The following is a 24,893-nucleotide window of genomic DNA, read 5'->3' as shown; positions in this document are numbered from 1 at the left end:
CCATGGTTTTAATAAGCAAAATAGGAAACCATTTTAATAACCAAAAAACAGAAACCAGTCTGAATAAAACTACAATAGACTAGGTTTTAATATTTTCATATCATAAGCAGGGTTTGAAATTGATCCCTTATTTTACATGAAATAAAAACAATTTCTGTTGCGGCAGGTTTGATTTCAACACAGTTGAATCTGTAAAAACCAAAGCTCGTTTCTGATGCAGGACAAATATCCACAATATTTAAAACTGCAAGCACCATGCGGTTCATACAATCTTGTTATTACTGTTAATTTATCAACTAATACAAACTCAAAAATGCATCCGGCCAGCAGCGCCAGCAATTTCAAATGGGAACTTAAAAATACACTTTTATTTTGGTATTTTTGTCAGTGCAACTTAAATCCTTTTACTGACCTGCAGAAAAAAAAAAAAGTAATAATAAAGAAAAACACCCATGTCTTCCCTATAACTACTATACAAATGAAGAATTGAAGGGGGAGGGGGAGACACCACCAAGAACTCTTCCTACTATTTCAAAAGCAGGGAAAGAAACACAATGCACTGGTCTAAAGAACGCACTTGAAAGTTGCAAAATTACTTGCCAATGTTTGGGTTTCTGGTACATTCTGAGCGTGGCAGTTGCTTCAGTGCAATGTCTGCTTACCAGTGCACTGCCAGGGTCGGGTCAGGGATGGCTAAGCCTCTCACCCTAAGAGCGCTGTGGCTCCTACAATTAGTGCAGGCCCAGAGGGTTCAGAAGGGACCTCAGGGTGATTCTGGTTACAATAAAAAGCAGAGGGGACGATCTGTTTTCCTTTCCTTTCCTTTCCTTTCCTTTCCTTTCCTTTCTTATTAAGGGTGTCATTTTGACCATAAAGACAAGGCTGGAATCCAGTACACTCCTTTGAGGTGCGGAGCTTGGCAGCTTCCCTGCCCTGCCCTGCACTTGTACTCGGGAGCTGGGACCTCTCGGTTCTCTCTCTCAACACCAGCAAGGTTGAAAACTAAAGCGGGAGAGAAAAAAGAGGACCGAATGGGGATAAGGGAAGGAAAGAAAACACGCAACTTCCAAGTGTGCCCCAAGACAAAGTTGTTTTCTGATGCAAAATGCCTGGAACTTTTTCTTTTTTTTTCTTTTTAACTTACAAACAAAAATACCATAATCATAAACCTAAACAAAGACCCTCAGCTTGCTGCCATGTTCTCTATGCGGTTTGGCGGGGCGGGTATTTACAAGCCTACAGCTGGGACTGAAACCCCGCACGCAGCCGCCGGAGTTTCCAAACTGCGATCCCTTCTCACCCAAAGAAACAAGGGGAGTATGATCCATGATCAACAACATGCTAAAGTTAAACAAGAAAATGGTACAAAATAGAAATTATTACCATACATGTCCAGCATGCAGGATTAATATTTTTAATGCAGATTTTTGTATTTTTCTATATAATCGAGCAGGCAATAAAACTGATGAGATTTGGGCGCCGAACGTCCTAACTGAGGCCCGTGTCTCAGGGCTGAGAGCCAGTGTTCTCCGAACTCTGACAGACAGGTCCGTCTGTCCTTCCTTCTTTCGCTCAGCCTCGCCTCTCGCCTGCCGGGACGCCAGAGTCCCTCTCCTCTCCTCGTTGCTCTCTTCCTGGCGCGGACTACGCTCCGGGCCGCAAAGCAGCGGTCCCGGCTTAACGCACAAAGTTCAGAAAGCCAGGAGTCTCCAGATGGCCTTGGTGACTTCACGGGACTAAGCCTCGCCGCCCTCCAGCCTGAAGAGAAGTTACTCCGGGACCTCCCACCCTCTCGTCTCTCTCTCTCAGGCTCTGCTCGAGTCTAGGAGGCGGCGCTGGCATGCGCTACTCTCGCCTTAGCCAAGGTCCCCTGCCCGCCCGCGCGCCCGCCCGTCGCCCGCGGCCCGCGCGCCCTTCCTCCCTCTCGCTCAAGTCAAACAGGTCAAGGTTGGGGCCGCGGCAGGGACAGGGTCCAGGGTAGTCTGGGACTGGGGACATGGGACAGGGACTCCGGGCCGGGGCAAGGGCGGGGGCCGGGACCGGCCACGACTCACAGAAAGAACTCGGGAGAGGAGGGGCTGTCGCTGGTGGAGCCCGCCTCCCTGAAGCCGGAGTTGGCGAGTTTCTCGCACTTGACCTTGTAGGCATCTCTCTCGCGGGCCAGCCGGGACACCTCCTGCTTAAGCTGCTCCACCTGCTGAATGAGCTGCGTCTTCTCATTCTCCAGGTGGTGCTTCTGCTGGACGCGTTTATACCTGCAAGACTGGGCGTAGCCCCGGTTCTTCAGGGTCCGCCGCTTCTGCTTCAGGCGGATCACCTCGTCCTTGGTGAAGCCCCGCAGGTGGCGGTTCAGCTCGCGCACGGACATGGACACGAGCTGATCGTCGGAGAAGCGGTCCTCCACGCTGCCGTTACCGCCCGCCGCCGTCGCCGAGGCCGTCGCGTGCGGCCCGGGCCCGGGGTGGCTAGTGGGCAGCTGTTGCGCCGGGCTAGCGGCGCTGGACGGCGGTGGTGACGCTTGGTGATGATGGTGATGGTGCGGGTGAGCGTGCGGGCCCAGCTCGTCGTGGGCCACGCCAGCGCCCGGGTACGCGTGGTGCGGGTGAGGGTGGTGGTGATGGTGGTGGTGGTGAGCGCCGCGAAAGCTGTCGAAGCTTTGCAGCGGCTGTGGCACTGGGTGCGAGCCGATGAGCGCTTCCACCGCGTCCTCGGGCGTCAGGTTGAGCGCCTCGGGGTTCATCTGCTGGTAGTTGCTCGCCATCCAGTACAGATCCTCGAGGTGTGTCTTCTGTTCGGTCGGGCTGAAGCTGGGCGACGAGGGCACGGAGCTACACGGAGTGCTGAGCGGTGTGGAGGACACCGAGCCGGCTGGCTGCAGGCGCGTGCAGGGCCTGCCCGGACGCTCCGCGCGCCCCAGGGGCTCCTTCTTCACGTCGAACTTGAGCAGGTCGAAGTCGTTGACATACTCCATGGCCAGCGGGCTGGTGGGCAGCTCTGGCCCCATGCTCAGCTCCGCGGCCATCGCTGACGCGAGGCGCAGCTGCCGCTGCAGCCCGGGAAACTTTGCGGCCGGCCGGAGCGCGCCGAGCCAAGCGCGGGGGCGAAGAGCGGCGAGCCGGGGAGGCGGGGAGCGAGGGCACAGCGGGCCGGGGCCGCCGGCCAAGCCTTTGTCTGGGGACGCGGCGGCGCGCCGGAGAGTCCCAAGGCTGCCTGCACCGCCCCAGAGCTCTGGGCTGTGCCCGCGCCGGGAACGGGCCGGGTAGAGTCGGGCGGGGTGGAGAGGCAAGCGGAGCGCGCGGTGGGGCTGAGGGGAGGCGTGGGGCGAGTGCCCGTTGCTCGCTCTCTAGCTCTGTTGCTCTTACGCTCTCTCGCTCGCAGCCGCTCGCAGCTCGGCGGTGCAGCTGTGCTGGATCCGGCGGCGCCGCAGCCTTTTATCGCCTCCTGATGTCACTGGGGTGCGGGGACCCGGGCGGCCCGGTGCGCGGGCCAATGGCTGCACGGCCTCAGCGGCCCAGCGGCGCAGGGCGGGGCGCGCCTGACAGCTCCCCCGCCCCCCGCGTCAGCTGACTGGCGGCCCGAGCAGCCCGGGAGCCGCGGAGGCCTGGCGGAGCGCTGGAAAGGAGTGGGACGGCCACCCTGGGCCCACCCCTCTACCCTGCAGGTCCCGGCCCCCGCACGCTCGCCCGGAGTGCGCGCCCCACCTCTAGGGCAAGCAGCCGCTTTCCCCTCCTCGCGCGCTCTCCTCCCTCAGTTCCCTTTGCACCCCACCCCCATCCCATGTCACCCCCAAGGAGGCTCAGAATGAGTGCCGGGACAACGCCTCTTGGGCCCTTTGTTCCCAAGCGGCCCCCGCCCAGTGGGCGAAGCTCTGTGTGTCCTCGCGGCTTCAGGCCGTGTGTGCCGTGCGTTCCTGTTTCTGGAGATCTGCGCGTATTTGTGTGTTGGCGAGGGCGGGCTCGAGGCTCCGAGAGTTGTGTTCAGACCCAACTCTTAACCTCAGGGGACCTTTCTCAGGCCAAGCGAGGGCCGTGCCCCTCCTGACGGGTGCAGTGGCAGAGCCCTGAGATTCGACTCCATTGGCTCCGCCGCTCCCCGCTCTCACCTCACCCCACCCCACAATGTTCACAGTGAAGGCGACGGGAAAAGAAGCAGCCCAAAGGCTCTGAATTCCTTTCCCCCGCCACACGCACGGAATCCTGAGCGCCCGGAGCCTCGGGGCCGAGGCCGGCCCGGGACAGTGCTCGGAATGGCTCTCCACTGCTGGGGAGCCGGCCCTGTTTTTGTTTGAACGTTCTGTAACGATTAAGCAGATCCCGGCGTCAGCCCGCCGCGGAGAGGCTCAAACAGGCATAAAGTGCGACCCCAAGTGGCCACTGTGCGCAAAGGCGTCGCGACCGCCCGGCCCACTACCGGAAGGCTTGGACGGCGCCTCGGACCCAGCCAGGTCTCCCCTACCTGGCCCAACCCAAGCCAGCCCGGAACGCATACTGTGTGTGCAGCGGCGCCCAGGACAGGTTCCCTTCGAGCCACGTACAGGTCCTCGGGTCCCGTCTTCGTACTCAGCCGCGAGCCTAGAGCAGCGAGCTCCGCGCTGGTCGTCCCTGTTGAAATTCCGTGCCCCAGCGTTCGGGGGTGCCCGTCGGCTGCTCCCCGCGCCAGAAGGTCCCGGGCGGAGTAGGGCCAGTAGCCAAAAGTGGAAACGCCACAGTGAAACAGCCCAGGGCTACCGGATGAGAAACCTCCCCGGAGGGCAGACGGGGAGACCGAAGCGCACCGCACTAGGCATCCAAACCAGGCTTGGGAGCCGCGAACCCTCCCTATCCAGATCCAGGATGGCTAGAATTAACGGGTTCTTCCTGAGACCTCGGCTCAGGCGCCAAAACAGGATAGATCGCGAATTCGCTGGACCCGGAGACCCGACCCGCCTCCCGCGTCGCCTTCTGCTTTCCAGCTTTGGGCGCGCGCAGCGAGAGGCAGGAGAGGCGCGCACTGGGTGAGTCCCGGCCGCTGTCTGCGCTGGACCAGCCCGACTGACCCCGCGCGTAGGGGTCGCGTGAGCCACACCAGTGCAGAAGCGCCTAGATGATTTTTAAATGTTAGAAGGTAAAATATTTGCCTCCCATTAATCTGAAAACTCTCTATTCTCTTGCGCCCTCGGAGAGGCTGGGGTACGGCGTGGTATTGGGTCGCCTATTTTTAATAAAATGAGTGTATTTTAACTAAAACTTGAACTCAGTCTTGTGGGGTGGCAACTTAAATGCTGGAAGAGCGCGTCTGCCACCCTCTTCGAGAAGCGTGCTCTCCGCAGAAATGAGTCGGCCGCCTCGAGAGACAGCCTGGGCGGTGCCGCTGCGCAGCCCCTGCCAGAAGCTGGGGGTTGGGGACTCGCACCTTGTAAATGTCCTCGTCTTGTTTGAACGCGGTGTGAGCACACTCGGACCATGGCTCAGTGGAGAACGTTTCCGAACCACTCGGGATCGGGTGTCTCGGATCTGTGCAGACTATGTATGGCTCCGGACTCAGGTGGCCAGGGCGGGACAAGCACGCAGACTCTCATGGTCCGGACTGGACTAGAGCTGGTAGCACCCTCCCTCAGGGTCCTAAGAGAACTGTGACTCCCAGAGTGTTTCTGCCACTATGGGCTTCTGTGCGGGCACCAAGGCGAACAGGCCAAGCTGTGACCCACTCCACCCCCGCCCGTACGTCCGTCGACTCTGCCTGACACTCGCTGTCGAGGACTCGCGTGGCCCATTGAGGCCCTGGGGATTCCTGAGGCCCCAGGTCTGCGGTTCTGAAGCTCCTGTTCTCCTGTGCGCGGCCTGCCTCCGTCTCAGGGTCTCTTGGACTCGGGCTTTGTCTGGGCAAGCGCGCTCCTCTTTGTCCCTGGGTCTCTGTCTCTGTTGTGGTCACTCCCTTCGCCTGGGCTTTGACTGAGGTATCTCTGTCCATCCCCAGGCTCACTTCCCCACCCAAATCCGTTTCTCTGCCCCTCTCCCAGCTTAGCCACTCCCTCCTCTGCACGCCCGCCAACCTACCCCACCAAAAAATGTTGGAAACAGCCCTACCCCTGCCAGGCTGTGGGTGAATGACGGAGACACGCAGGTGGCGGAGGAGTTAAGGCCGCTGCTGCGAAGCTGACCCCACTTCGTGGCCCGGCCTCCCCCACCGCGGTTACTGCTGCACTGATCAGCAGGGTCTTGGAGCCCCAGGCCCTATGGCCTCCAAATCCCGACTGCCGTCGTGGGATGCCGCTTCTCATCTCTGGGGTCTCTGGATCAGCGTGCCGGGCTCCCCGTCGTGGGTACACAGCAGTACCCGGAGTCTTCACCCTATCCCTAAAACGTAGGCAGGGTCGAGGTGAGGAGGGTGAGGGGTTACTACTGTATACCCATTGACTGGGAGTCCGACACGCTGAAAGAGAAAAAGAAAAGGGATGGTGGAAGAAGTGAAGAGTCGAGGAGGAGAAGTAAAGGGAGGCTAGGAGCCACGCGAGCGGTGCGCAGAGTCCCAAGGCACACTGAAGGAAAGTCGGGGATTTTGCGGCAGCCACAGCCCCTCTAGTGAACAGCTTGTTGTCACTAGGTGCCAAAACTCCCATTTAAGGTGCTTAACCAAGAGCGACCTCCTGTCTACCTACCGCAGATTGGGCCAGAGGCTATGCCTCCGGGACGCACCGCCTCGGAATTCTTTAGTTACAAATGGTAATGGAGGAAGCTCTGCAGGGTCCGAGCCGCTGCAGAGCCTTGGAGCATTCGGGGTAGGAGTAGGGGAAGAGGTTAATCCCTAAGGGAGCGTGGAGCCCACAGTCAGTCGCCAGGTGTGAGGTTCGCCGCGCTGCCCTCGCTGGCCCCCACTCAGCCAAGGAAATAACTCCACAGAGGCCCGGCGGCGTGCCCTCCTGGGCGCCTGCAAACCAGAGCGGCACTCCTGGCATCCGCTTTCAGCCCGAAGGTGCGCCGTTCACCTTCGGCGTTATTTCCCTGAGGGTTGCAGGGGGTTGGTGAGCGAGGCGGCGTCTCTGTGCACCTGTGCACGCATGGGTGCTGTTGGAGACGTGCGGGAGGGGTGTGTTCGTGCGTTTTGTTTGCGCGCGCGTGTGTGTTGGTGGAGAGGCGCAGCAGCACGCGGGATGAGGGAGCGGGAAACTTCCAGCTTCAAACTCGGTGGGCTCCGGATCGTACTATGCGGAGTCGCTAAGCAGAGGCCAGTGGTCTCAAGGGCCTCAGAGGCAAGTTCTGCCAGGGAGGGTCCCGAATCAGGGGACCCCCACCTCGCGCCCGCCTCAGGAGCCTGACTTCTGCCTTTGCATCACCCAGATGTAGTGTCACCTGTCTTTTCCAAGGAGCCCTCAGGTCTCTGCTACCTTTTGTGAGGCTCAGTGGAAAAGTATTTTGTTGCTCCCATTCCGTGGGATCCGCCCAAAGTCTAGGGGACCCAAAAAGAGACAGGAGGGTTTTCTGGGGGATTTTTGTTTTTGTCTTCCTTTTCCTCTTCCCAAAGGCAGCTGTCACTTCCACTTTCCCTTGCCCCATACAACCGCTGTCAGATTCCAACCCAGTGCTTCTAAAAAGGTATTCTTGGGTTTCTGGGTCCTGGTAGTCTTTAGGCAACCAAAAGATTCAGAGGGTCCCAGTAGGGAGCCAGAGTTACACTGACTGTGAAGATTCTGGCTGTCTCCCCTGGGGACCAGGGACTACTCCCCAATACATGCACAAATGTGCACACGAGCACACACACACACACACTTAGGGGTAGGAAAGTGTTATTAAAACTATTTCACTGTTGTTTTTTTTTTTACTGTGTTTTAATGTGACCAATAAATAATTTTAAATTACATATGTGGCTCACATTCTATTTCTGTTGGACAAGGCTGCATTAGATAACCACTGGGCAGTATTGCCTCCAACACAGATAGGATATTTGATAATAGTCACTCTCATTTGTATAGGGAGTTGCAAAGTCTTTTCTCATTCACCTTTTTGTTTCGTTGTTGTTGTTTGTTTGCTTGCTTTGTTTTATTTTTTGAGACGGAGTCTCGCTCTGTTGCCCAGGCTGGAGCCTGGAGTACAGTGGCGTAATCTCGGCTCACTGCAACCTCCACCTCCTGGGTTCAATCGATTCTCCTGCCCCAGCCTCCCAAGTAGCTGAGATAACAGGCACCCACCACCACATTCAGCTAATTTTTGTATTTTTAGTAGAGACAGGGTTTCACCATGTTGGCCAGGCTGGTCTCCAACTCCTGACCTCAGATGATCCGCCCACGTCAGCCTCCATCATTCACCTTTTCACTCAACTCTCACAACTCTGTGAAGCAGCAACTATTATTATCCCTATATTAGAGAGATAGGTAGGCAGGGAGATAAGTGGGTGGATGCAGATGTATCACAGTGTCTTAAGAGCATTTTGCATGTCACCTCATTCAGTCCTCACAACTGCCCTATGAGATGAGTAGGATTATCTCCATCTCAAAGAATGAGGCTCGAGAGGTTAAATGATTTATTTAGTTATACAGCAGTGATAAGCTGGAACTTCTGGTCCCAAGTCCAGTGCTCTGAATACTATGAAGTGTGTGGTCTCTGTGTCAACTGAGTAGCATCCTGGGGATTCTGGTGTCAGTACAGTGCTTCTCTACCTCTTCTCTGGGTAAAGATTTTCAGCTGCCCACATGATTAGTGACTCTGTTCACGTCATGGCTGAACCTTTACCAAGTGCCAAGTCCCTGCCAATAATTCGATTATGAGGGCAGTGTTTAATGTGCCTTCTTGTCGGTGGCAGTCAAACTTCTCTTTCCCTTTTCTCTTCCCTGACTGTGTGGGGCTGGAGAGAAACTAAAGCAGGGTTACTGGCCAAAGAAGAACAATTTTGCAGAGTCCTCTCACCCTGTCCTTTACCCTTGGCCTCAGCCTGGCCTCTGATCCTTGGTCCTGCCTCTGGTCTGAGTTTGACCTTCAGTCCCTATTCATACATCCCTAAATATCAAAGGAAAGAGACAGAGAGAAAGAGAGGGGAGAGATGATTCAGTGCTGATGAGAATCTCACTGCTACTCAAAGCCACTGTCCAGTGAATGATAACCAGGACAATTCCCTTCCCATTACACCTCCCCCACCCATGACCCCAGAGCCAGTGTCAGGAATTCTGAAACCTCACTATTGCTCCCCAGGGCTGAGGCCCTCACCTCCCATAGTCCAACTATTGCCTCTCCTCTATCCTTTCACAAGAGAGATCCACCAGATCTCTCTGGTTCTTCATCTAATACCTTAACCTTCATCCAAGCCACCCTTATCTTTTCCTTAGAGGATTGCAGAGGCTTTGGCTGTAGACTTTCTGCTTCTCCACAGGGCAGTAGAGATCGTTTTTAAATGAATCTGATCATTCCACCTCTCGCACCCCCTAGCTTAAATACAAATCACTTAAACACTTGGAAAAAGAACCAGATTCCTTGGCATAGCCTTCAGGCCATGGATGGTTTACCCTTGTTACCCTCTCCCACCTCATCTTGCTGCATCCCCCATCACAATGCTCCAGGCACACTGATTTATTTAAGTTCTTCCACAGTCCAAGCTGTGTTCTGCCACAGGACCTTTGCACATTCCATCCCCCTGCGTACAATGAGTCAATCACTTGTTTCTGAAGAACTTAGAAGACGTGTTCTATGGATCTTCCCAGGCCTTAGCAGGGACTTGGGTGTACCTAGGCATGCAAGTGGGGTGAAAAGCCTATTAGCAAGGACAAGGTCCTGGTCATTCTAGGGAAATCCCACACACTGCAGTCGTAGGGCAAAGCTTGTACCTCCATTCCATCTTTCTTCAACCTGGATCAGGGTAGACCTCAGGTTTGGGAGAGGCTTTAGGAAATAACACAAGGACGTTCAAGAAAATGATATGGTCAGCTGGTCCAAATGTTTTACACTTGAGAAAATGGGTTACAAATACAAATTTGTGAGCCACAGTCTGATTTTATAGGTCTGAGTGGAGCCCAAGAATTTGCATTTTAATAAGTTCCCTGGGTGATTCCGAAGCCCAGAGTCCAAGAAACACACTCTGAGAAACTAGATGGAGTTTGATCATGAGCTCCCAGAGGAAGTCTTCAGGAGGCAGAGTTGTCTCTTTGTCCTCAGTAGCCAGCGCAATGCCCATACCAGGAGGAACTCAATTACAAGTATGGAATAAGTGAATGAATAAATGAAATTAACAACTAGGCAAAGGCCGATCTTCCTTACAGTGTGACGTCTCTGAATTGTCAGGCCTTTTCTGCACACCCTCCAGCCCCCTCCTCTCCCTTAGTTAACAGTCATTCCTGAACCAATCCTTCTTTCCTCCTCCTGAGGCCAAGGACCAACTCAGGAAATTTGCATGATTTGAGTTATCCTACCCCATGGGCCTCCCTGCTTTCACTTTCTTCCTCCTTTGTCTGGATGCTCTTTAAGGGCCCCGAATTCCAGCTTCTACTACATGCTCATCACCACATGGAGAGCAAACTTCTCAGGTACAGGGGAAGTAAATGGCACCCTCCCACTGCCCTGGGACCTGCTGCCTGGGAGTGGTGGAGGAAATAATGCTGATTGGCTGTGTCACCCAGACTCCATTCAGCCAGGAGCTGCTGTGGTCATTCAATCTCTTTTTAAAACAAATCACAGAAGATCACATTCTCATTGTGAAAAAATGCAGCAATGTAATTTTAACATCTATGTCTAGAGCTACAGCTTGCCTTTGATTTTTACTCAGCAAATGCTCTGTCAATACATGGAGATCTACTTCTTTTTAACTAATGCATAGCATTCTGTCCAATGGATGCCCTATAGTTTTTTTTATCTAGGCCATATTGATGGACACTTAAGCTATTTCTAATCTTTCACTATTGCAAACAATGCTGCAGCTCAGCTTTTTACATGTGCCTTTCTGCACATGGGCAAACATTCCTCTAGAAAGCAAGAAATAAAATTGCTGGGTTGAAAGATGTGTGCATTTTCAGTGTTAATAATGTCAAATTAGCCTCTAACAAGATGGTACCTATTTCATACAATCGGAAATGGAAAACCTGTTTCCCCATAGCCACACCAACAATGAATTTCATCTTTTACAATGAATTTCAATTTTACAACCAGTGCTGGGAGATGAGGGTTCAAGGATGAACATGGCTTCTTTCCTCCCCTCCAGGACATTGCAAACCTTGCCATTGTGACATGAAAGGTGTTGTGATAGCAGTATGTCCACAGTGCTGCTGGATCCCAAGTAAATGATCCCTGGTTCTATTGGAAGAAATGGGGAGGGTGGCAGAGAAAAGGTAACACTTGGTTAAGGCTTTGAAGGCTGAGCAGAAATTTGCCAAACGCAGAAATGCAGGAATAGCTGATGGTAGGACTAGTCCAAGCAAAGGCATGGAGCAAAGGCTCTGCCTCGTGCACTTGGAGAGCTATTTCAGGGAGGCTAGAGACAGAGATGAAGGCTTCTGCAGGAGCCAACACTCGAAGGACCTTGAATGCCATGTCAAAGGGTCAGTATTCTGTCCTGAGGGCTAGAAGGTCATCTCCACATGGGAAGGCATCTTTTTTGGTGGACTGTCAGGCACATAGTAGGTGCTCAGTAAACATGTATGGAAATAAAAAGGAGAATCTCAAAGGTATTTAAGCAACATGCTTAATTATCTTTAATCCCTCATGGAGACAAGGTGCGTTCCATGCCAGGGACTGAGATCCAGGCTTCATTCTGGACACTGGACAGGTGGCACAGACACACTCAGCTCAGGAATTCTTTCCTGGGTTGCAGCCCCCCCTCCCGGCCCTGTGCCAGGTCCCTTTCACCTCTGCCCGTTAGAGATTGCTTTTGGTTGCTGTGTTGACAACCCCTGTTTCTGTGTTTGGAGCGGCTGTTCAGTGCCATTTCCTGATTTAATATCAGCGCCAGCATACAGCAAGGATGCACAGTTAGCAGTTTTTGCTCCAAGTATTTTTCAAGTTCCCTTTTGATGTAAGGGTTGGGTTTGCAGCTTCCCTGATCTCACAGAGCAGGGAGGGAGAGATTGGGGGAAGGAACTGGGAGCTGGAGGTGGGAGAAGAGGACCCTGAGAAGATTCATCTAGTCCAGCTGAGCTGAGAGACTCCAGGCTTCTTCTGCAAGGGGATGGCAGAGGGATCAGCAAAGACGGGGCAGACTGAAGGGTTTCCTGGAAGGTGTGGCCTCTGAAGCAAGGCTGCTGTTACCCTTCTGTGTGGGCATAAAGATGTACCCATGTCTGTGAATATATGTCTCTGTCACAAAAACAAAGTGCTAAAAAGGTTAAATAACCTAACATGATGCAATTCAAAGCACCAGGAAATGAAAATAAAATTGGTCCAAAGCAAAACTTAAGGTTGGTACAGGTCCCAGTAGTGCTCAGTTTTTCAGGGTTTGGGGTTGTTTTTGTTTGTTTTTGACTGAGCATCTACTATGCCCAAGGACTTCTTCAGGGCTGAGTGCTCATCCTCTTCTGATGGAAACAGATCTTTTTCACTACATTATGGCTAATGCAACAATGAGAGCATGCTCGGGAACTGTGCACACACAGGAACACACACCCACATTTGAGGACAAGACACAAAAAGAGACTGGACACTTCTTCACCAGAGTCCTTGAAGGTCTGCACTCCCCCCAACCCCACCTATAGACACCTCTGTGACCTGCTGCTGGGGCTCCATTCTACCTCTGCTACCACCCACCTGTTGGACTCTTCTCCAAGACCTTCTGTGTCATTTGGGGTCTTCTGAGAAGGAGAAACCAAAACAGGATTCTATGTGTAAGAGGTTGATTGGGGGACACACCTGTGAAGTATAAACGAAGAGAGGGCAAGAGAAGACAGGGAGAGCCTTCAGACTGACCATGATGTTGGTCTCAACCCTGTGAAAGGAGAGGAGGAAGGAAGGAGGATGTGGAAGGAAGAGTCTTAGACTGCAGCACTGCTCTAGGAAAGCTGCAACCAGGATCATGCCACCCAGTCATGGCAGACTTCCCCAGGTAATGAAATTAGCCCAGCAAACATCTTATTGTGTGTTTTCCACATGTGAGGGACTGTATTATATTTAGCTTGCGTCATCTCACTTAGTCCTTCACAATTTCATTATTACCCCATTTTGTAGGCTGAGGCTTAAATAAATTAAATCCCTTGCCAGAGGCCACAGGTTACAAGTGACAGAGGAAAGATTCAAAGGCTACTTGACTCTAACTATTGCTCTGGACTAACGTGGCCAGGAGGAGGCTTGGAAAGGGTAAGTGGGAGGCTCATTTCCCCCTTTGCACCCATCTCTCCTGCTTATGGGCCTTGGGATGTGTTTCAGCACAACCCCCAAGAAGGCTTTTCTGGTCTCATCAGGACCGATGCCAGCTCATTCCAGGCTGGTCTGCCAGTCAGGCCCAAGCAGATGGCCCAGAATGCTCATCTGAAATAGGTACTCTCCAGCAGTCACACATGTACTTTTTTCTTGGGTATTACCTCCTCCAGGAAGCCTTCCTGCTGGCTGGCCCATGTTTCCACAGCACCTTATATAGACACTTTGCCCAGAGCCTATGTTACATCTGTGTCCACCACCAAACTCAGCCTCTCTAGGACCAAAACCAGGTCTGAGTCATGTCAGCACCCAGCACAGGAGGGCATAGAACTGGAGAGACAGCAATACAGGCACCTGGTGCTTGGACAAAGGAACGTATCCCAGGGGCATCAAGAAGACACCCCTTAAAGAGCATGGGTCGTTGTCATGAAAGCCATTGCTTTAGCCTTCAGATGTGCAGCCTGCACTCCCTGGCCTGGCTGCCAGGGGCCTCACCAACCCCCAGGCAGTGTTAACAATTGAGCTTCTCATTTCTCTGCAGCATATAACACCTCCCACCGTCACCTCAACTTCTCTTGGGGGCCAGGCCCAGGCTTATACCCTTGCTTCCCAAAGCTTCAGCATCTGCTGGCTGCCAGTGGCACAGTGGGTAGCCCCAGCCAAGGAGGAGAGTTATTTTTATTTATTTCTTCTTAATCATGAACTTAATTTAGCTGCTAATCAGGTTACCATGGTGACTTGCACTGGATTTATAGCAGTTTCCTAAAGTGCCTTTTTCACACTCTTTTGGTAAATGAATAAAATTTGGGTGATGCGCAAAGCGCATAAATATTGGGTGTCCTAGAAAAAGGTCAGATGCATCCTTTTTGTATTTGCCTTTTGCCCTGACTAATCAGGCGTAAGAAAGAGCCATGACTGTGAACAGACTCCAGGTTCCTCTCCTCTGCCCTCCCTTTAAAACCTTCAATGGATCCCTACTGCCAACCAGGTAAAGTCTGAGATTTTTGCAGAGCTTTCAAGGCCTGCCCCTCTATCCTCCCTTCACTGACACTCTACCTTCCAGTTCTCCTGTGCTGTTTCTTGCATGCTTATGCCTCTCTGCTTTTGCTTGTGCTGTGCCCTGATCTGGAAAGCCCTCAGCCTTCTGAATATCTCCAGAAGGGTTAATTCCTCTCTCCTCTGTTCTGGGAATGACGGTAGCCTGGCTTGTCTGAGAAAGATTTTCCCCCTTGTCTTGGGACCACTCCCTTCCCTATGTGCTATTTTAGAAAACCTTTGAGCACTCTTACTGTCTCCACTATTTCTTGGACAGGGGTGAGGGGCTATAGTGCTGGCCAACCCAGGAGAGTGGGTCAGGGAATCAGCAAGGAGACGAAATGAGGAGTCGGTATTTTGACAGCTTTCCATATTTCACTGTGTGGGAGCCTCACCTCATATTCTACCCAGGTGTTTGGGAAGAGGGGGATCATCCCATGGGCTCAGAAGCACTTCTGCCTTAGGCCTTCTGCAAGCCCCGCCTTGTGGCTCCCAGAAGGGACAGTGTCTCCAAGCTGGAGACCACAGTTTCCAGGTTTCCCTTGAGGACCTTGGGGCCGGCTGCCAATCAGTCTTGGGATCAGCCACAATCCATTAGCGAATGCCCAGGGCTCAAGGCGCCAACAGAGCCACCAGGCGTCGGCACCAGATCCTACTCAGGGAACCCAAAGCCACCTTCAATTATTGTCTTGGCCTTTATAATCAGACAAGCTGGACCCACAGACCATAGGCTGTTTCCCTAGGCTCAGAAACCCCACCAGCCCCAGTTCTGGCACTCTGAGCTCACCAGGCACTCTCCAAGCCAAGACATATATGCAACCTAACAGGAGACCTCTCTCTCTGAACCTCCTGGGTCACAAAAGGAACCACCTGACCCCTTTGCAGCAGCCCACGCTGCAGGTAAGGCTATGTGAGTACATTAAATTACCACCCCTCTCTGAGCCTCAGTTTCCCATCTGGAAGGTAGAGCTGTAGTCATGGCAGTTGCACTGGCATCGGTGATCATGGGCTTACTTTACTTCCGGCCTTCTAAATGTGGAGTCAGAAAAACTGAGTTCGAATTCTTGCTCTGCACCTTTATTTGATTTTGCTTCAAGATTGAAGCCAAGGGAGAGGAAAGGGCTGTTTCCAGAATGCCTTTGGAAGAGCGAGATCAGCAGGCACAGACATCTACAATAGTGACCAAGAAGGGAACGTCTTGTGACATGCCAGGCAAGCCCTGAATGGCTGCACAACCTCAGCAGTCATGTTTGTCCATTTGTACCGCCAGAGGAGTTCTGGCCAAAATGACTCAGAGGATCTGGGACTGGGGAGTAGACGTACAACTCCCTCCAACCAAGCATGGAAGGACTCAGGTATCCAGACACAATCACCCAAGGCTTGAGAGAGTCTGGAGTTCTAACCCTAGCTCAGTGGCAAACTTACTGTGTGATCTTGGGCAAGTTACTTAAGCTCACTGGGCTTCACAGAGTTTCTCTGGAGACATGAATCCTTCCCAAATGGGGGTGAGACCTTATGTTCCCCAAACCCTTCTCCAGCATGTGAGTTTATGAAGCTGGTTCTGGCCCATCCAACAGTAGTTGGGGATGGGGGGGGCAACATGACTTTGTAAAAAACTCAGACTAAAGCACAGTGAACCTTCCAGCCACTGGGGACTGCCTTACTCCACCCCTGCGCATATCTTAAGGTGAGAATTAACAGGTACCCATTCCTGGTAAGGACTTGACAAGCATCTTGCATGGAGAAAAAGCAGGAGCTCCTTATTGACTTGGTAGATGTTACACAGTACTGTGTTTAAGAGCACAGGCTCTGGAGCCTGACTCCCTGGGTTCAAATCCTAGCTCTGTCATTTACTACCCGTATGGCCTTGGGCAAGTTACCTAACCCTTCTGTGTGCTCTTCCTCACATGTACAATGGGACTAATAGTAGCATATACCTCATTGGATTGTTGGGAGGATTAAGTGAGTAAATACACATTAGGCACTTAGTGTTGAGGGTTGATGATTATATATCAAACATTTCTCCCACATATTAGTTCTCAGAGCTACTATTAGCCCCATCTTACACTCAAGAGAACTTAAATGCAAAGAAATTAACCCTCTTACCTGGTCCCTGTGCTCTCTGCTAGTGCATTTGCCATCAGACCTTGCTGCTCCCACTTCTGCTCAATATGATCAATGCTCTCTACTGACTTGTTTTGCAAAACAAGTTCATATAGCAATGGAAATAGAGAAGGGAGTTGGGAGTTAATTAGGGCAGGGTGAGCCACAGATCAATTTTAACATTGTTAAAGGAGAGACGACTAGACATTAGCATGTGATACAACAAGAACCATCACAACACCATCTACAAAGGCTTCTAGCCAAAAATCAAATATGACTCTGATCAGGCCTCTGGATCAAACTACCAATTTCCAGGAAACACAGGGATGGAGGAACACGTTAAACAACACCACAAGGAGGCGCTCAGCTGAATCTGGAATGTGAAACAATCTATGGGAGAATGACCAAAATTCATCAAGAAACAAATAGCATTTAGAAAAGAGAAATAAATCACATTTTTAAATGTGAGAAAAAGGGAGCACTGTTATGAAGAAGCTTAAGAGACATATCAGTCTAATGCAATGTTTACAGCCTGACTCAAACTAAATGTAAAAAGGAGGTTTTGAGACAAGTGGGAATATCTGAATCTCTACCAAATATTAAATGAATCGGGTTTTTCATTGGGTTAGATGTGATAATGATATTGTGGCTATGTTAAAAGAAATTGTAAGTCCTTATCTATTAACAATACCCCCTAAAATGTTTGTACATGAAATGAGACGGTGTCTACAATTTGTTTTAAATACTCCAGCAAGGAGGTGGGGATCAAGAGTACGTGCAGGTTTACAGTGATTTTCTCTTCTTTTGTATGTTTGGAAAATGTCATAATAAAAAGTTTAAATGAAAAAGGAGGGCAGAGGATGAAGGCAGATCACTAAGTATGAAGAGTTGTGGGTACGGGTTTCAGAAACACTGGTAGTGAGTGAGGTTTGGCCGCAAGGAGATGGGACTGGGAAAGCACTCAGCCCCTCATGCATTCTCAGGTCACCTGAGGGAAAATAAGCCTTTGCACACCACTCGGAAGTTCAGTTGTTTATTCTCTCACTCACTCTCCAATTCATTCATCCATCATCCATCCATTGGTTCATCGTGCAGTCAACACACCTGTTTGTTGAGAGCCTACAATGTACCACAAACTGAGGATACAAAGGTGATCATCCCGTCCTTCTGGCACTTACGGTGAAGGCAGGAGAGTCAAATGCTTGTTAAATGTGCCATCACGCAGATACAGCTTCACAAACCCTGAAAAGTCTGAGGTAGGAAGTGGATTACATGCCGTCAAGAAGTTTAACATGGGCAAACAGGACTTGTTCTGGAGTGAGAGACGGTCAGGGAAGGTTTCTCTATAACATTTAAGCTGAGACTTGAATGACGAAAAGGAGACAGCCATGTAAAGGGAAGGGCATTCAGGCAAAAAGAAAGCAAAAGAAAATGTCCTGAGGCAGGAAGGAACCAGGGATTTTCAGGAGTATTCAGTATACAGTGGTTACAGCAGAGTAGGGAGCGAGATTCACAGGCTGGGGAGAACATCTGGGGCTGTTAACTGCTGCTCTTGAATGAAAAGAAATGTCTCTCCCATACACAGAACATGTCATATAGACTTGGAGGCCTCAGGCCAGATGACAAATGCTCCACCAGTTATCAAGACAAGTATGGGGAAAGTGCATGTGCATGTTAGAGCACTAGAGAAAACGTTCCACTTCCTTAAAGAATGTTAATTTGGGACTAGGGTGGAGAAGAAGGGAAGAAGGCGGCCCTGGGGCAGAGAAGAGGCTACTACAAAGGGAACCATCAGAATCGCTGAGTAAGTAATACTTCCAATTAGAGATTTAAAAACCAATGGTGAAAAGCAGTCTTGTGCTCAGCTCAGCCCTCCCTCCCTTGGCCAGCCTCAGTCAGGGAAAGGAAGTCATAGCCAACCGTGGGGACAGTTGCCCAGTGATTTATGGCCCTGAGACAAAGGCTCCCAAGGAAAAGCCCTGCGAAACTCAGACGTGTTGTTGGAACAATTAGAGCCCATCCATCTACATGAGTCAGCACAGCATCCGGAAAATGGGCCTGGCCGGGACTGAGCACCAGCTCTTCACATGGGACTTCCCACATGGTGAACACACACAAGAGCCCAGCAGCTGATGGGGGGAAAGCCCCATTTTTCAGATAAGGAAACTGAAGCTCTCAGAAAGACAACTTGCTCAAGGTCATCAGCTAGGAGATTCAAACTCAGATCTGTTGGAGTCCCAAAGCCACACTCTTTTTGGCATTTCTTACTATCTCCCTGGAAGTTTCTGCAGCTGCCCTGGGTGGCTAGTCCCTTGGGGCCTACTGGGCTCTTTCTTTAGTTTTCCAAGATGGGGCTGCTATTGCCCCTGCAAAAAGGTTTGGCCCTCAGATCTTGATTCACTCTAAAAAGCTAAGCTGGTGTATCCAAAACCAACAGCAGGTCCCTCTCTTGCAGAACAAAATGCGTAATTCCTCCTCTGGAACTGTGATTCCACGGAGACCTGGAAGGGGTCAGTGGTATCAGGCCCCTGCCTTCAAACTATGTACAGTGTTCTGGGCCCTTCTAAGAGATGCATGTCAGAAGTACCCCTCAGGGCACATGCGCAGCCCCGGGAGCTGACTCCAGCAGCTGCACTTCAGGAGTGCTGTGTCTGACTCAGCTCTGTGATCCCAGCACAGTGTCTGATCCAGAGAAGCACACAGCAAATGTTTGCTGAATAAAGGAACAGACCTTTGGCATTGGAGATATTGCAGCAAAACCAACTTTAGAAGAAAAAAAATTAAAATAAGCTTATGGTACAATATTCATTGTAAAAAGTGGATGATACAATAATATAGCAAAAAAGTCCCACAGAAACCCAGTATACATTTAATAGTGTAAAGTAACATGTATATATTTGTGCACTGTGAAAATTCCAGATTAAAATGTCAGCCAAAATATTAACAGTCCTATCACTGTGCAGTTGGCTTATGTGTAGTTTTATTTGCTTCTTGAATTTTTTTTCCAAAATGTGTTATAAGAGCATGTGCTGTTTTCACAATAAAAAGGAAAAGCTATAACTATTTTTTCCATAACATAATTTTTACATAATAAAGTTTAGGGTGCTGCCTGCCTCTCTGAATCCAGAGGCAGCTGCTGGGTGCCAGGCAAGGCAAAGATATTGTGTGAGCTCAAAGTCAGCTTCCTCAACCCACAGACCCCAGGGCCACAGGACCCACACTAGCCTGAGGAGCTGCCCATTCCCCGTCCGGGTCCTTAGGATAAGGAACAACATGGATGCCAGACCTCACAGCCATCAGCCAAAATCTTACCACAGCCAGGTACATTTCTACGACTCCCTTCTCCATAAGCAAGTCAGTAAATCAAAGTGCATCTCATACACAAGGTGGGCACTTTCTGGTAAAACACAAAAAAACTTAATCTTTGGTCCAGAAGCAGTAGATTGCGGCGGCAAGTCGGCAGCCAAAACCATTAATCTTTGCTGCGTTCCCCAACTGGCCCGAGTAGTAAAGAAGATAATACCCCAGCAGAATCAGTGACCCACTACAAATTGGTCCTGAAAGGTCCACCAGCATAAATAGACTTTTGCTGATCCAACACTTGTTAGGAACCCCAACAAAGAGACTATTGGCTCATCTGATGAGCCGCTTGCAAGGGGCCCTTGCAATGGCTGGTGATGGATGACCACCCTCCCTTGGAGGGGAAGACGCAGCTCCTGGTATGGGGCCCTTTCTCATCTTAAATTTGTCCTCAATAAATCACAGGTGCAGAGAAGCCGGCATCAGTTTCATTACACCTACATGCTCCAGTATCAATCACGCCACCATGGCGGCCTGTCTGGGCGCAGTTCATTTCAAGTGGCTGTTTCTGTCCTGATTCCGTTTCCACTGCAATGCACACCTCCAAGGGGCTGGGGCCTAGAGAACTGGAGAAAGAAGCTTTTCTGTAAAGGCCTATGCTTCCCTGGCCTCAGCACCTATTCCCTTCTCCTTCTCTATTAACTATTCCCCAAATGGGTGTCACTTGGAGCTTCATGCCCAGTGCCTGTGCTGAAGCCCCAGGATCAGAAAGACTTGTTTTTAGATAATAGCTCTGCCATTTGCCAACTTGGAGCAAGTCATTTTACTTTGCAGAGGCTCAGCTTCCTTATCTGGAAAATGGGGCTAATGACACCTGCCTCTAGAGATGAAACAACACAGAAATAGTCATAAAGGACCTGGCACAGCCTGGGCACAAAGTGGGATCTTCAGTTCATGTCAGTCCCAGCCCCTGCTCATCCCTGGCTAAAATGCTGGTTGAAGAGAAAGTATTGCAGGGATGGCTGATCTTGCTTTCCCTCTGGTACTCAGGCCAATGAGAAAGTAGAAATTCTGTGGTTCCTCTTCGCTGTGTCTACCTTCCTGGACCATTCCTGGTGCCAGCAAAGGTATGTCAATTATGGCTCAGAATTTATGAGGATGCTGCCACAGCTCGTTTTTTGTCTTGTTCCTTTCATTGTAGGCAGTTAAAATACACTTAAAACTAAGGACACCAGAGAGCTCTCAGACCTCTTCTTAATGCACATAATCAAATACTTTAATGTCATTAAATGCATATATAAGGCTCACCATAAAAGCTGTGAACTTCTTTTTTAAAGAATCATAAATGGGAATAAATCGTTTCTTTTTAGGCAGGTCCTAAGCCAGTTCGCCTACAACCACTAGAGGCAGGACGGAAGCATCCCTCCAAGCCTGCCAATAGGCCTCCTCCAGAGGGCTCAGCCCAGCTCCCTCTGCCGTGGGGTGGAGCTCTCAAGGCCTAGTGGCGGCCCTGTAAATTGTTAACTAAATGAGTAGATCTTTGAGCAGAAGAGAGGGGAGTGCAAAGGACCCTGCTCCTGAGCTGGTAAGGAATGCCAGACGGAACAAGCTTTTCAAAAAGACACTTCCATTCACTCTAAACCTACAAGAAAGCCAAAGTGACAGGGCCATTTATTTGCAGAAGAGCTGGGGAGGGGGTGGAAAGGGAGGCAGAGATAAGAAGAAGGAGGAGAGAGGTAAGTAAAGGAGGGAGAGGCAGGGCAGAGAGAGAAGGTTCGCAACGCAGGCAGAGAGGGAGACAGAAAAGGAGAGGGAGCAGGCTCTACCCCAGGGTCCAGTGTCTCATCCATCACCAGCCATTGCAAGGACCCCCGTGGTTCAGGGTCCAATGTCTTGGCACTGTATGTTGGCTCAGAATTCTGAGACGGAGGCTACCGAGCTGCACATATATCCAATACATCTCAGAGAACAGAATATAATAGCAGTATAATAAAGATCATGATGATGATGATGATGATGTTGAACATTTACTCTGTGTCCAGTCTAATGTCTAAGTTCTTTACCAGCATGACCTCATTTAATTCTCCTAAGAATACTATATGGTAGCTACTATATTTCATCAATTCTAAGACATACATTTTCTTTTTCCCATTTTAACACCTCTGAAATTGAGATGCTTTTTAAAATCACTATCCACCTGGCAGCAGTCTTGATGTTACTGTCATATATGGGAACACACATCAAAACTTGCGGAACAAGTATTTGCAGCTTAAAATCCTGAGGACAATAGGGGAGTGGTTTTTAAAGAAATGCTCTCACAAGCACCTGCAATGTGACAGCAGATGATAGTTTGTTGAAAAACACGAACACTGACAATGCTGAGTTCCTCTGAATATGAGAAAGTTTTAGGAATGTCTTAAACAAATTATTCCAATTATATTTTCCTTTTCATGTATGCATACAAAGGTCTTGTGACAAACATCTGTGTTTAAATCAACCTGAAAGTTCTTTTCATAAATATAAAAATAAAATTTTAAGTGATAAGAAAGTATTATGTCATGGTTTCATTGGCAATTATTTGACTTTTTTTAGTGTTTCACAAAATAACGGTGCAACATACGAGCTCTCTAAGTCCCATCTTATAGATGAGCAAACTGAGGCACTTTTATTACTTGCTCAAAGTCACACAGATAGTCTCAACCCCAGGTCTTTCTGATTCTAGAACCCGTGTTCTCAGCCATTATTGCTCTTCATCTCTGACATCTCTGAATTCAGATCAGCATAGGTTCTGATTCCAGGGTCGCCATTTTCTGGCTTTGTGACCCATGAGATTGATGTCTAGTAGTCTCTGAGCCATAAAGCAGAAATGTTAATGAAACCTGCTTCTCAAAGTTATAGGTGGGAAAATCCATATGTGAAAAGGTTCAACACAGTTCCTGGCCCCAAGAAAGCGCCCAGGATGTGGCAGGCTGAAGGAGGGTCTACCTATAAGTCCACGCACCTCCTAATCTGAAGAGCACCCCTTTGCCTCTGCAGCAGCAGACAAAAGACTTGGGTGGCACCAAGAGCTCAGATCTAGGACTGGAACTGTGTCAGTAAAAGATGCTTTTAGCACTCTCAGGACAAGCCAGTCTGTATACACTTCCTGGTGCCTGCGAGATGCTCAACTCTTCCTTCCTACTAACAAAACAACAGCTGCAGTGACCGTAATTAGTGTATTACTTTATTATTACCATTTATATATTTTGAATGCCTACACTTTGGGACTGTTCTAAGGCCTTTACCCACATTCTAATCTCACAATAACCCCAGGAGTAGGCACATTACAGATGAGGGGAAGGCTCAGAGAGTTGAAGAACACATAGGGCTGTCTTTGGGCATCCTGGGCTGATTCAGAGAACAAATATGCCCAGTGTCTTAGGTTAATTTGGTACTTTGGGATCCCATGGTTCATTCCCATTAGGTCTGAGATTCAAGTTAAGAAGTCGATTTCTAAATGTCATAAAGGATTTCTTCTCCCCCTGCCCCACACCAGTGATAAATAAAACATGTTTACCATGGAAAATTTGGAAAATATTTACAACAAAAAGACAAGGTCACATATAATCCCATTGCACAGAGAACACTTTCTGGTTTGCACTTTTTTGCTCCTTTTCTCCCATTCTTATTTCTAACCATATTTTACACAGTTTATGTTATACATGGAATTTTATATCTTGCTTTTATCTCCCGGCATAAGCATTTCCCATGTTATTGGAAACTCTTAAACATCATTTTTATTGTTACCAGTATTGTTGAATGGGTGGACCATAAGGTCCTTAACCACTTCCCTAATGTGGGAGCATTTAATGTCTGCAGGCACGAACTTGTGTGCCTAAACCTTTGCTTACATTTCTATTTCCTTGAGATAAATTATTTATAATAGCATTACTGCGTCAAATGATTTAAGACTCTTGATAGATATTGTCAAATTGTAATTCATATTTAAGAATATCTGTTTCAACCTTTTTTTTTTTTTTTTGAGACAGAGTCTCATTTCATTTCATCACCCAAGCTGCAATGCAGTGGTACAATCTCACCTCACTGCAACCTCCGCTTCCCGGGCTCAAGCGATTCTCATGCCTCAGCCACCCTAGTAGCTGGGATTACATGTGCAGGCCACCACACCCGGCTAACTTTTGTATTTTCAGTAGAGATGGGGTTTCATCATGTTGGCCAGGCTGGTCTTGAACTCCTGGCCTCAAGTGATCCGCCTGCCGTGGCCTCCTAAAGCACTGGGATTACAGGCATGAGCCACCGTGCCCAGCCGAATATTAACATTTTATTGTTATTTTGATAATGAAATTTTTCTGATTTTCAATTAACATATTTTTGTTTACTAGTAAACATGAACTTTAAAAAAAATAAAAAACTGTATTTTACAATTGTATCTGTGAATTTGTGAGGTTACAGCAAAGCAGTTAGGAGCCCCTGCCTGCTAGATTAAGCTGTGTGATTTTGACTCCTGGCCCCTCACTTACAATATGCGTGATCTTGGGATGACCATTTAACTTCTCAAAGCTTTATTTTTTTTCTCATCTTTTAATAGGGATGAGAATAATAACACCTAAATCATAGGGTCTTTGTAAAGAATGAACGAGAAATCCCATGTAAATTATACCTGGCATATAGTAAGTGTTCACTAAATATTAGCTACTTGAATTTCTTTTGCAAATTCTTTTTCATATATTTTTCTCATTTGTCTTTTGAGATCTTAGTATCTTTCTTATCCATCTGAAAGAGTTCTTTCTATAGGAAGAACATTAGCCCTTTGCTACATATGTTGTGAATATTTTCTAATTGGCTTTTAAAGCTACATTCTTTCTCTCTGGATAGTCTCCCTGAGAGTATGTTAGGGCCATCCACATCTAGTGAAGCTGAAGGGAAGACTTAGGTCTATTCAGTAAAGATATAGAAAAATGAAGGAGTTTTCATTTCCAGTGATGCGCCCCAGAAAACATTGCTTCCATTCACAATGCTGCATTTCTAATAGATGCGGTAAGAATTGATGGGGTTTGTCCTACTCACAAAATGACGCCCAAGCGGAGATGCACGAAGAACGTTGCCACGGCTCCGACGTATTGATGCCAAACACAGCCCGAAGCACTTTGTGTC

General features: G+C 49.4%; 1 protein-coding gene across 1 annotated transcript; it reads right to left on the bottom strand.

The window, feature by feature from the left end:
- Positions 1-6: 6 nt before the first annotated feature.
- MAFB (v-maf avian musculoaponeurotic fibrosarcoma oncogene homolog B) lies at positions 7-3,403 on the bottom strand. The gene has a single exon (XM_011929047.1). The coding sequence runs from the start codon at positions 3,020-3,022 to the stop codon at positions 2,051-2,053; it is 972 nt and encodes a 323-aa protein (XP_011784437.1). The 5' UTR covers positions 3,023-3,403; the 3' UTR covers positions 7-2,050.
- Between the last annotated feature and the right edge of the window lie 21,490 nt (positions 3,404-24,893).

The sequence above is a fragment of the Colobus angolensis genome, unplaced genomic scaffold (assembly GCF_000951035.1).
Source record: "Colobus angolensis palliatus isolate OR3802 unplaced genomic scaffold, Cang.pa_1.0 Scaffold8, whole genome shotgun sequence".
In the NCBI taxonomy this organism is placed as follows: domain Eukaryota; kingdom Metazoa; phylum Chordata; class Mammalia; order Primates; family Cercopithecidae; genus Colobus; species Colobus angolensis.
This window is presented reverse-complemented; position numbering and strand designations above follow the sequence as displayed.